Source organism: Lolium perenne, chromosome 4, assembly GCF_019359855.2.
Source record: "Lolium perenne isolate Kyuss_39 chromosome 4, Kyuss_2.0, whole genome shotgun sequence".
NCBI classification, from domain to species: Eukaryota; Viridiplantae; Streptophyta; class Magnoliopsida; order Poales; family Poaceae; genus Lolium; species Lolium perenne.
The window spans coordinates 92,342,428-92,355,147 of record NC_067247.2 but is presented as its reverse complement, the minus strand read 5'-3'; the positions used below and the strand labels follow the sequence as shown (position 1 = coordinate 92,355,147).

General features: G+C 48.0%; 2 protein-coding genes across 2 annotated transcripts; one reads left to right on the top strand and one right to left on the bottom strand.

Moving 5' to 3' along the window:
* The first annotated feature begins 4,350 nt into the window (after positions 1–4,350).
* On the top strand, positions 4,351–7,482 carry LOC127293316 (zinc finger CCCH domain-containing protein 24). Its single transcript, XM_051322898.2, has 2 exons — positions 4,351–4,481; positions 4,573–7,482. The coding sequence occupies exon 2, from the start codon at positions 4,596–4,598 to the stop codon at positions 6,888–6,890; it is 2,295 nt and encodes a 764-aa protein (XP_051178858.1). The 5' UTR covers positions 4,351–4,481; positions 4,573–4,595; the 3' UTR covers positions 6,891–7,482.
* Positions 7,483–8,963: 1,481 nt separating this feature from the next.
* LOC127293315 (alkaline ceramidase) lies at positions 8,964–12,519 on the bottom strand. Its single transcript, XM_051322896.2, has 3 exons — positions 12,373–12,519; positions 11,232–11,574; positions 8,964–9,881 (listed from the first exon to the last, which is right to left on the bottom strand). The coding sequence occupies exons 2-3, from the start codon at positions 11,498–11,500 to the stop codon at positions 9,365–9,367; spliced, it is 786 nt and encodes a 261-aa protein (XP_051178856.1). The 5' UTR covers positions 11,501–11,574; positions 12,373–12,519; the 3' UTR covers positions 8,964–9,364.
* Positions 12,520–12,720: the final 201 nt, after the last annotated feature.

Here is a 12,720-nt window from a genome sequence, read left to right as displayed (position 1 = left end):
TCTCTCTCTCCCATGGTGTGATCTTTATGTGATCATGGGCTTTATATCACTATTAATCTATGTGCTACTCTAGTGACGTTATTAAAGTATTCTATTCCTCCTCCATGATGTAATGTTGACAGTGTGTGCATCATGTAGTACTTGGCGTAGGTTATGATTGTAATCTCTTGTAGATTATGAAGTTAATTATTACTATGATAGTATTGATGCGATCTATTCTCCCTTTCATAGCTATTGTTGACAGTGTGTATGCTATGTTAGTACTCGGTCTAAATTGCAACGGTCTATTATGCACTCTAGAGGTTACTTTAATATGAACTCCGAAAGTTGTGGAGCTTGTTTACTCCGGCTTGAGGTGTGTTTTTGTAGCCCTACACAATGAATGGTGTTTGTTATCCAACAAGAGAGTGTTTGAAAGTAGCATTTATTTATTCAGTTATGTGATCATTGTTGAGAGTGTCCACAAGTGAAAGTATGATCCATAGGCCCTGTTTCTAAGCATTAAAACACCGTTTCCAACAAGTTCTGCTACATGTTTGCTTGCTGTCATCTTTATTTCAGATTGAAATTACTACTTACAATCATCCATATTACTTGTATTTCACTATCTGTTCGCCGAACTAGTGCAACTATACATCTGACAAGTGTATTAAGTGTGTTGGGACACAAGAGACTTCTTGTATCTTAATTGCAGGGTTGCTCGAGAGGGATATCTTTGACCTCTACCTCCCTGAGTTCGATAAACCTTGGGTGATTCACTTAAGGGAAACTTGCTGCCGTTCTACAAACCTCTGCTCTTGGAGGCCCAACACTATCTACAGGAATAGAAGCGTGCGTAGACATCATACCTCCACATCGGCTGGGAGAAGTTCGCGCGCCACCACAGCCTCTAAGCCGGCTTCGTGCTCGTGTTCTCCTACTCTGGGGACGGGGACATGAGCGTCAAGGTGTTCGACGAGACGCGTTGCCGCCGAAACTACCACGTCGACAGCATCGAGGAGGATGACGACTGACGAGTGTTGTTTCTTCGCAGCGAATTTCGGCTCGCATGTTTTTGGATGTTCTTCCTCGGAAGAACCAACAGGGGCACCCTCGCCAGCTGGATTTTCCAGTTTGGGTGACTAAGTGTGCCCTCGAGTGTTCTTTCTTGGCAGCGAACACACGAAACCTGCGATGACCGGCATAGTTAGGTTTAGTTTTTTTTTGCAATGTTTTATATTTATGTCAACCATGGTTCAAACTATATCTTCATGTAAACCACGTTCCCAATTATGTATTAGTTTGTGGAATAAAATATTTCTTATTCAATTTTCTATGCATTTATTTATGATTTTAAATCAAAACATCTATTGGGGCCGCCGTTTTGGGGGTGCCGGTGTGAGAACAGCTCCCCAAATAAAGGATGTAGTGCTGAGGCGCCTATTTGGGGCTAGTGGTGAAGATGATCTAATAGTACTGTAATGTACTACTACTAAAGAATTCTGAAGAATTTTAGCAGGCGCTGCTTGTACGTGCCACGGCCGCTGTCCCTAACCAACCGCGCGCAGGTGTCGGCAACGGAACCGCCAGGGGATCCCATCAGACGGACCAGGGCTCGCATCCCCGGTCACGTGCCGCGGCGCCGCGAGATCTCACCTTCCGTCGCTGTCGATCCTCCGCCAAGGAGTAGTCACGGGAAACCAAATCCCGCCGCCGCCGCCGCCCCACCTACCTGCGCTGCCGTGCGCGCGGGGCGCCAGCTCCAGGTGGCGGGGAGCTGTGCTCGTGACGAGGGCTCCGCGTCGGCACCGGTCGTCAGCAATCTCATCTATCTATCTATCCCCACGTCCGCCGCCACGCCAGCGCCAGCCACAGCCAAGATCCAACCACCGCTCGCCGTGGCGGCGCGAGGAAAGATAGAGAGGGAGGGAGGCCGTGACGCGGCCGCCGGGGGCGTGCGGACAAGCCGGAAATGGACGGGAGCGACGGAGATCTCGAGAAGGAAGCTGCGAGACAGCGAGAGCGACGTCGCGCGTACACAAGGCGCTGCCTGACGTATGTGTGGGGTGGTGGTGGTGGTTGGAAAATCAAAAGCGGCGAGCGGCGAGCAGGTGCGGTTATCGCCGGTGGACGTGCCCGCGCTACGGCACGGCACGGCAACGGCAATGACGCCGGTTATGGAAACTTGGGGGTTGCCTCGCTCGCTCGTGCGGTCGTGCGTGCACGGCTGACGCTGGCCATAAACTCCGTTTGGGAGCTCCGTTTAGTTTAGTTTTAACCACACGATTGATTCCAAAAGTAAAGTATTTCAACGCCTAGGCATGGGATGCTGCAGTTATAGAGAAGAATAATTTCAGTTTCACTTTGAAAAAAGAAATGCAGTTTTCCAAAATACTTCAGTTATTAATACCGCAATGTTCATTGGATCCAACCACGTTGTTCATAAAAGGAGCATCTAAATTTAGATAAATCTAAGATATCCTCTTATGAACAGGGGTAGCAATTTTTTGGTTGAGTAAATAGCAAAAACCCACCACAATTTGTTTTGACACGAAGAAAAACCAACACAACTAAGGCAAAGTTAACAACACTTCATGAAAAAACAGCCTTTGATGCATTATTGTGGGCCCTTGACAATCGTGGTGGTGGTTTTATTTTTATTTTAGCAATTTACCCTCTTTTACAATTTTGGAAGTTATATAACTTTGTCACAAGTCAAAATTATAATCAGTTGATGCAGCACCAAATATATGTATAGTACAAATCAATACCCTATGAGGAATCTAATAAAAATCCGCATGTGTTAAAGAACTTGGTCAAACTTTAATAAATTTGACTTTGGGCAAACATAAAACTTCAATTAATTTGAAGCTAAGGGAGTAAATGTTTGAAATTCACTAGCTCGTGATCATGTATTGATTAGAGATGATGGGCGCCAAGCGCTCGCTCTCGAGAAGGCCGCCTTGTTTCTTTACCAATGTATTGGGCGGCTAAAGTCTTTAATACTTGTCGAAACCAACTTCATTGTCGGGCATCATCGTCTAAAATGAGCAATGATCCTAACTACTGATCGCAATTAGAGGGCAAATAAGTTTGCCAACTTTTAAGGTACGATATGTGCAAACTTTGAATATCACAATTTTAGCCTCTAGAGCCCAATCACGACAGGAAGAATGAAGAAATACCGGAACACCATGCCTACCATCATCACCACTTAAAAAATCGCACATGGAGCATTCATATTTTTTATTTTTGTAGCATATATCCTTCTTTGTTTATAACTACTTTTTAAAAAGGAAAACGCGGATGATCGATACCCCTCCTCGCTTCGCACGCACACATCTCCTCCACTTCGGTGCACGCCATAGGGGTGTCCAAGAAAAAACAAGTCAACCTTATATCATTCCAATTTCGTCTTCCTGGCAGCGTCCATACCCCACACCGCACCATCTACTGCCCGTATCGGTGTTACCCTTCCAAATCAGCTGCCCACATCCGTGCACCGACAATGACCTCCTCAGACCTCCTTTCACCACCGTCCTCTAGATCCCCATCTCTAGAGCCGGTCTTCTCCATCTCCGTCGCTTGCCTCAATACACCCCCACCGCCATACCCCTAGATCCCGCACCCCCTCGCCGGCCCTATGCCCCAACATCTGCATCGCATGCGGTCTAGCCGACACCATTGATGTTGCCGCTGCTGCAAGTTCCCAACGACAGAGGTAGAAGCGCTTGGGACGAAGCTGAAAAGAGCAACAGGATGTTGCAAACACCTACCGGTACAGTAGGAAGCGGCCGGGGTGGATCTGCAAGGAAGAACTGCCGATGATGCAGGTGAGCATGGGTAGAGCTAGAAGTGATTGGCAACGGATCTGCATAGGACCCGTTGCTGCAAGCGACCACAAGCGGATTTCGAAGCGGCTGCAAAGAACCATCATCGTTCCTGCAAGCGGCAACCCTACCGCTGCATCGGCAACGACAGTGGCTCCGGGAGAGGGAAGTTGTTTTTTATTGCTTTATTCTTTATCTAAATTTTATGTGTGTGCATCGGACATCGCGAGGCGGGCTTCCGATCTCTCGGAGGACGCACCACGATCTTACAAAAAATAATAGAGAGTAACAACTTAGTTAAATTAAGGAAAAATGATTTCATTCGGGAGGCACAAAAACCAGAATTTTGCCATTCCGTTTGGTTCGATCACACGCCGTTTGTTGCATGGAGAGGTGGAGGCGAGGGAAGTGAGCTTGTGTGTGTCGCCGCGAGAGAGAACTCCAACTCCGATAGTCTCGCAAGTCACACCCCACTTCCTTTCTCTCTATCTCCTCACTTTCCCCTTTTTTTACTACTACTGCAAATCTCTCCTCCCTCATCCCCCCATGCTTCCGCTTCCGCTTCTTCTCCATCAATCGCCAACCGGATAGAGGATAGATCGGCCCTATCTTTGCCGCCGACCACCGCCGCAGCCGCCGCTCGCCCCGCCTCCCCGCCGCTCTTGTTGTATGGTAAGTTTTCCACTCCATTTCTCGCGCTGCTGCTATGTTGGACTCCCTTGACTGCTTTCTTGACTCCTCTCTCCCGCTCCCCCTCCACCAGTTCCTCCGATCCGGCAAGCCCAGATGAGCACCACGCCGATCCCCGCGCCCCCCGCGCCGTCCCTCCCCGACGCGCCGGCCCCCGCGCCCAAGAAGAATGCGGCGGTCGCCGAGATGGCCCTGCGCCTCACCGTCGACACGGGCGACGCCTTCGCCGGCCTCCTCGAGCTCGCCGCCGACGACGACGCCGACGGCCTGCTCCGCGCGCTGGCCCGCGCGCCGCCCGCCGCCGCCGACGAGCCCGGGCTCTGGTACGGCCGCCGCAAGGCCCTCGAGCGCCGCACCCCGCTCATGGTCGCCGCCACCTACGGCAGCCTCGCCGCGCTGCGCCTGCTGCTCTCGCTCCCCGCCGTCGACGCCAACCGCCGCTGCGGCCCCGACGGCGCCACCGCGCTCCACTGCGCCGCCTCCGGGGGCTCCGCCTCCGCCGTCGACGCCGTCCGGCTGCTCCTCGTGGCCGGGGCGGACGCCGACGCCACCGATGCGGCCGGGTGCCGCCCGGCCGACGTCATCTCCGTCCCGCCCAAGATGGTCGACGCCAAGATCGCGCTCCAAGATCTGCTCGGCTTCCCCAAGGTCCTCCGGGTAGCCACAAACGCCGCAAGGAACTCGATCTCCTCGCCCGTCTCCTCGCCCACCGCCGACGACGCGACGCGGTCCCCATCCGCCGCGCTGATGCTGACGACCAAGTTCGCCGACCTGCCCAGGGTGGCCACCGCCACCTCGGAGAAGAAGGAGTACCCGGTGGACCCCTCCCTGCCGGACATCAAGAGCAGCATCTACGCCTCGGACGAGTTCCGCATGTACTCCTTCAAGATCAGGCCGTGCTCGCGCGCCTACTCGCACGACTGGACCGAGTGCCCCTTCGTGCACCCGGGGGAGAACGCGCGGCGCCGGGATCCCCGCAAGTACCACTACAGCTGCGTGCCGTGCCCGGACTTCAGGAAGGGCGTGTGCCGGCGCAGCGACATGTGCGAGTACGCGCACGGCGTCTTCGAGTGCTGGCTCCACCCCGCGCAGTACCGCACTCGCCTCTGCAAGGATGGCACCGGCTGCAACCGCCGCGTCTGCTTCTTCGCGCACACCACCGAGGAGCTCCGCCCGCTCTATGTCTCCACTGGGTCCGCGGTGCCATCCCCGAGCCCGAGGGCCTCGGCCACGGCTGCGATGGACATGGCGGCGGCAATGGGCTTGATGCCCGGTTCTCCATCGGCGGTTTCGGCAGCCATGTCCCCGTTCACCCCGCCGAGGTCTCCTTCTGGCAATGGGATGCCCCCTTCCTTGGGCTGGCAGCAGCCAAATGTTCCGACGCTACACCTTCCCGGCAGCAGTCTTCAGTCGAGCAGACTCCGAAGTTCGCTCAATGCCAGAGATATGCCTTTCGATGACTACTCACTGATGCAGGAGATGGATTCTCAGCTTATGAATGGTCTCTGCGCACGCCTTGGTTCTTCGTCTGCAGGGAACCATGCTTCTCGGACCAAGAGCCTGAATCCCTCAAACTTGGATGATCTCTTCTCTGCTGAGATGATCTCCTCCCCGAGGTACAGCAATGCCGATCAAGGCGCTATGTTTTCACCCTCTCAGAAGGCTGCTATCCTTAATCAGTTCCAGCAACAGCAGCAAGCACTGCTCTCACCGATCAACACAGGGGGCTTCTCGCCAAAGACCGTGGACAACCAGCAGATTCCTTCACGCTCATCGCTGCTGCAAGCATCGCTTGGGATGTCCTCCCCTGGCCGGATGTCTCCCCGTTGCGTTGAATCTGGGTCCCCGATGAACTCCCACATGGCAGCCGCCTTTGCCCAGCGTGAGAAACAGCTACAGCAACAGCACCAGCAGCAGCAGCAGACAATGAGGAGCCTTAGTTCTCGTGATCTCGGGCCTAATGCGACGAGGAGCCTCAGTTCTCGTGATCTTGGTCCTAGTGCCGCAAGAGCATCGGCTCTAGTTGGCTCTCCTCTCAGCTCATCATGGTCCAAGTGGGGATCTCCTTCAGGGGCACCTGACTGGGGTGTGGATGGTGAAGAACTGGGTAAGCTTCGCCGATCATCTTCCTTTGAACTGAGATCAGGTGGTGATGATCCAGATCTCTCGTGGGTGCACACGCTGGTTAAGGAGTCTCCACCAGAGAAGCAAGGTACCGCAGCTGAATCCATGAACTCTGTTGGACCTTCTCCACTTATGCATCCAAATGTTAGTAATGGTGAAGGTTCAAGGCTGAACACACAGATGGATGGAGATGACCAAGCCACAATTATTGGAGCATTGCTTGAACAGATGCAGCTTGATCAGCAGATGGGTAGTCTAGCAACATAGACAAACAGCAGACCTGCGAGGTGCAAGAAGTTATTGATATTCTTAGCTAAAGAATTTGAAGTATTTTTTGTTGTTTTTGTTCATTAAGATGGTCAGCAAGCAAGGCTGGATAGCTGAAGGTGGTGATTCAGAGATTGGTTTTCTTTAAATTTTTGGAGGTATACAATATGGAGGTTCCAGTAGGTTAAAGTACCTCAGTTGGGGTTGTTCCAAGGCCGACAGCAGGTAGAATCGCACCCCGGCAGCTTCAGTTCATCAGTCAAACAGTTCTCTATTTTGTTAATTAACCCTGTTAAAAGGAAAAGCATATCTGCCCATATCAGGATTCTTTCCTTTACCTAGTGGTGTTTATTTTGTTTATTGTTACATGGATACTTGATGTACTGATGGTATAAATGGGTATACCTGGCATGCTTAAGTACCAAGTGCCAAAATATTTTTTGCTTCATCATTTGTCGAGGATTTATACCATGGCCTAGGTTTTGGTCAGATGTTGATGCCTCTGTAATTCTTGGATTATATTTGTAATAATGTAAAATCGTTATTGAACTTGCACTGCTATTCTTTTAAGCTTGCCAACCTTATTCATCAATTATCAGGAGTATTCCTAATTTTTGCCTGTGGTGGAAAACCTTGAGTTTCTGCAGAATGACTGCTGGCTGCTGCTTTCACTTGTGTGACGATGCACGAGGATAGTGTTTGACCCGTAGATTTGAGGGTCAGTGGGTGCACGTGTTTAGGTCAGTCTGGGTACATTTTTATTGGCCTAGTGTGAATGAGATAATGTACCGGTCAGTGTTGTGCTGCTGTGAGATTTGTGGAATCTTATCCCTGTTCGATCCTAGATCTCGATTCGAATTCCTACGAGTATATGGAGGACACGTATCAGCAATATGATTATCGTTTCCATCATTCGCTTGATTCTATGCAATGCACCTGTTTTGACAGAAACATGGTTCTAGAACATAACGTCTTTTCTGGCAAGGGAATGATCTCTAGAATTGTTCACACATACAAAACCACCATGGAAACTTCTCCAGTGTGGCCCATGCTCGTTAGATAGTCTTGCTCTGGTTTATAATATAGTAGAAGCGATCCAAATAAACTGTGCTGGACACAAATGAAGTGCAGGGATTCCTGCAAAGGTCAGCAGAATCGCCAACTTATTTATGTCTTTTATCCATAGGAGAAAGGAATTTTTGATATGCAGATCTCAAAAAAAAAAGAGAGAGAATGAAATCTGATAGGCAGATCTCAAAATAAAAAGAGAATAAGGTGCTCCATTTCGTAAAAGATCTATAATTTTTTCTGAAGTCCAAGAATGTGAAGTTAAATCAAGCTTATAAAAATATCTATTGAGAACTATGACGTAAAAATAAAGAGAACTATATAGATCCAATATGAGAACGTATGTCATGATGTACCATGTATCTGCTAGATGGTGATAGTTTTTTTTCTAAAAACTTGATAAAAGTTTATATTGTTTGACTTTAAAAAATGTACATCTTGTTTTGAACAGAGAGTCATTTAAGTCTAGTTTTGTCCTAAGTCAAAGTAATTCAAGTTTGGTCAAATTTATAGATAAATTTGTGAACATCTAGAGCGCCAATTTAGTTTTTTTTATATCTATCATACATCTAAGATTAGATATTGTAAATATTGACATTTAAAAAAAATCTGGTCAAACCTAGAGAAGTTACTAAGAACAAAAGTAGAGCTTCAAATATTTTGGAAACGAAGTAGAAGTTGCCCCTTGCCATGGGTTCACCAACAACTGTCCAAAGGACTGGTGGAAACTTTATTTTTTCAAGTCCCAGACATGGACGCTCATCTAGTTGACCACATGAGTAACATTCGACCTGGATACAACCATGCTCATCATGCTCATGAAAGCTTAGCATGAGCTCTCTTTGGGCAAAAGCTGTCATTGAGTATTCATTTGACACAAGTGGACCCTGCCAAGTTAACCGAGCAATTAAAATAACACAGGTAAAATTTACACCTTTCACAGTAGGTATCTTCCATGTTTACTTGTTTAGGCTGTTCTAAGCACAAAGATCGTAGCACCAGAGCTTCAACGTTGAAGTTCAGAAGTACCATAAATAACAAAGAATTAATAGTTACGAGGAACATGAATCTATGACGACTCCAGCCAGTAAGTTAACTAATACAATTCAACCCCATTCAAGTCAAATCAAAAGAATAAAATAAAAAGCCCTACTAGTTCTGAAAGACAAACTTCAGTGGACCCAGATCAAAAGAGATGAACACTCCAACTAATCTCTGATTGAAATCATGTATGGTACAAAACAGGCTGTCAGTTAAAAGTTACCAAAATCCAGTGAGACATCAAGACACTTGTAGTCCGTAATCACTTGGAAGCCCATATACAAAAATGCCACCGCTTGTTTTTTTGAGCGCATGGGGGACATTTGATTTCAGGTCCTGAAGAACACCACTGATCAACCGAGGGCTTACTCCCTCTTTCTGGATTTCTGGATCTTGACATAAGGCAATAGCCCGAAGAGATGGATAATGCGTGGCTCCCAACCACGCTGCTGAGCTCGGCAAAACATCAAGAATGTGTTTGCGAAATAAGAGTTAAATCCCATAAGCACATGCCACCATGCGTGTCCCTGCGGGTTGATGTACCAGTGCGAAAGCTTCTTGCAGAAGATGCGATCAACTAGCCAGCAAACAGTCGCCAGGAAGATGGTAAGAACATACAGCTTCGCGAGCCGCTTGGCAGCCAAGTCTTTCGTCTGTATGTAGTACTTGTACATCCGTGGGATGCAGAGAAGGCACAGACCAATGTAATGCAACTTGAATACTACTTGGAATCGCACGAAGAAGTGAACTACAGCAAATGCAGCACCATATAGGACAAGGAAAGTAGGCATCGTGCTCCTGTAATGCCAATCTGGTGAATAAAGGACATACAGATATAGGAGGATCTCCCACACCATTGGTGTCTCATCACTCTGCTGTAGGCTGGAAACCAAAATATGACAACACAAGTTAATATAATACGTACGGCAAAGCAATATTTTAACATGACCAGAATTAATATGAAGACTGACAGAAGCTAGATATATATGCTGAAATTGACAAGCAAACATGGCCAGAATTAATATGAAGACTGACAGAAGCTAGAGATATGCTGAAACTGACAAGCGCACAACCCTTGATAGATTAAGAAAAAGAGAGGATGGAATTTAACATGCGCATCCTAGTCTTAGTTAGAGGCAACCAGCCACTCTACATAGGTAGTATTGGTGACAGTGATAAAACAACTTACCAATGTGTTTGATTTAATGTATTACTATGAACATACCAGCACTCAACGAACATGCAGCACAGTTAACATCTTAGGACTGTGTTTGATTTAATGTAGGAGTATTACCGTACATACTAGCACTCAAATCATGCAGTACAGTTCAGTTGTTAAGACTAACTAATGGTGGCATCATCTGGCAACCAAACCAAGCAAGTTACTTTATTCCCAGTGGCACACTGCTAGTTGACTAATTTGCTGATCAAAAGGCAGCCCATTTACCCTATGTATTCCCAAGGAGCTTACTTGAGATATTGAGCAACAGCAAAGCCAAATAGTGAGCGTTGGCAAATACTGAAATTTTGTCATGAACATAAAAAAGCATTTAAAGCAGATAGAATTTCAGCAATGACCCTTAGAGCAGCTGCCCCGGTTGTGGATGGTCAGCCAGTGCATCAGTACAAGTATTCAACCCAATCAAGAACTAGGCACATTCCAACTAATAAATCACTGGCTGTTGGGGTGTGCACGTGCATATGTACTCATCAACTCGCCACACAGAATATCAGCCATAGATTTGTGAACGCAAAAATAAACAGCACAGCACATGCGAGGCAAAAAGAATGAAGAATAAAAAAATAATGTATACAACTGAAAAAGATCAAACAGAATTTCATGCCAATAACAGCAAGATAAAAATAACATTAGCAGGACACAATCTATCATATTACTAATAATATATAAACAGAACATAAATTCATGTGAACAGAATAGCTCAGTTTTAATTCAAATGGCAGTAATGTTAACAAAATAGCTCAGTTTTAATTCAAATGGGTGGTAATGTTAACAAAAATAGCTTAGTTTTTAGTCCAAATGGCAGTAACGTTAACAAAATAGCTTTTGTTCCGTCAATGATTATTTGTTTGCTATTAACAGGAACTGTCCATCAAATGCAAATGGCATGCAAAATCAAATGTAGTACTTGTAATCTAAAAACTGCACAGCTAAAGGTGGCATTTTATAACCGGCCAAAACGCTAGTAGCATTATAGTTGACTGAAAACTTACACATGCTGCAAGGTCGCGTGGAAGATAATGCTCCCAATAGAAAGGATCATATTGGATATGTGTAGAACACTGAAGCGTTTCTCGAAGCGTTGGCGGAGGGCATTCACGAGTCCAATGAGCGCCAGGAGAATGCACGGAGCATTAGAGAGAGTATTGTAGAACTCTGCGATATAGGACGAGCGCGCGTAGTTCTCCTCGCACAGCTCCATCGTCGAGGTCACAGGCCCCCAGAAGCTCGCTACCATGGAGTCCGCCATCGATTCGTCCATGCTTGCCGCCTGGTTTGTGATGCTTTCAGCAGGCTGTGGAAGAAGACGGGGTTGGAGGGCGCCAAGCCAAACACCTGCAGAAATGATATGTGAATTTGTTAAGACTCCTGCAGAAATGATATGTGAATTTGTTAGACTCATGAAGTGCTAGAGGTAGCTATCCACGCTACTCTGCCTAGAAAATGTTGAAACAGAATGTCGAGCTTATAATGGTTAAGAAGTCATAATGCGATCATGGATGTTACATCATACTACATCCTATCCATCCGTATAGAAGATAACGCTAATTCTTCCCAGTAGCGCACTAACATAAATACTGGCTTGTTCCACACACCTCTTGGCACAAGCAATCGAGGTCAACATCATCAGAAAGCACAAATTACATATCTAACTCCTACTTAGCAGTGGCTAGACTGGTTCCTAGCACTTAAACAGAACTGCAACCACCTCCCTTTTTTTTTTTTTCTGAAAGGCGCTCTCCACCAGCACCTGCAGATCCCGTCAGATGTACAAACTCACCACGGCAAAATCCGGCCTCGATTCCCAATCCCCCGACCGGCCGGCCGCAGAAGCAACCTCGATCAGACCTAGAACGAAGCACCGCGCACGGCTACGAACAGATCTGCGGGCGGAGGAATCCGAATCAGCCGGGCGGCACACAAAGCCGCCAATCCCCAAAGAGAACGGGCCACGGAGCGATCTCCCTCTACCTATCTCTCGCTCACGGGAAACCGCCAATCCGGAAATTCAGATCGCCGTAACCGGGACAGACCCGACCGGAGGCACGGCGAGGATCCGGTGCTAGGGTTTTGACGATGGGATTCAGATCGGGGGGAGAAGAATCGAGGGTTGGGATCGGAGAGGGCGGTTACCTTGGGGGCGGGGCGGGGCGGGGCGGGCGCGCTGGCTCCGCTGGGTGTGCCTTGCGTGCTAGGGCATGGAGGACGGCGAGGTTCTTCCCTTTTGTTCGCTCGCCCGATCGATCGATCTGTTTGTTTGGCCTTCCCGTCGCTTTCCTTTTTTTTTCCGCCCCTTTTTCTCCTTTTCCGTTTTCTCTTATTAATTAATTTCGAGGCCCTTTTTCCTTTGCGAATAGTGGGGATTAGTGCTTACTCTATTCACGTGCGCCGTGCCAAGGACGCCGCTGTTTTCACGCGGTGACATTCGTCACACGCGTCTAGACGCCTAGCTAGACGGCCGCCGCACCTACGAGAGAGATT

Bases quoted from the DNA above. Each gene is read 5' to 3' on its own strand.
- LOC127293315 (XM_051322896.2), bottom strand. From the start codon at position 11,500: ATGGACGAATCGATGGCGGACTCCATGGTAGCGAGCTTCTGGGGGCCT. The intron at 9,882-11,231 runs GTAAGTTTTCAG...TTTGGTTTCCAG, and splicing joins CACGCGACCTTGCAGCATGT to CCTACAGCAGAGTGATGAGA.
- LOC127293316 (XM_051322898.2), top strand. From the start codon at position 4,596: ATGAGCACCACGCCGATCCCCGCGCCCCCCGCGCCGTCCCTCCCCGAC.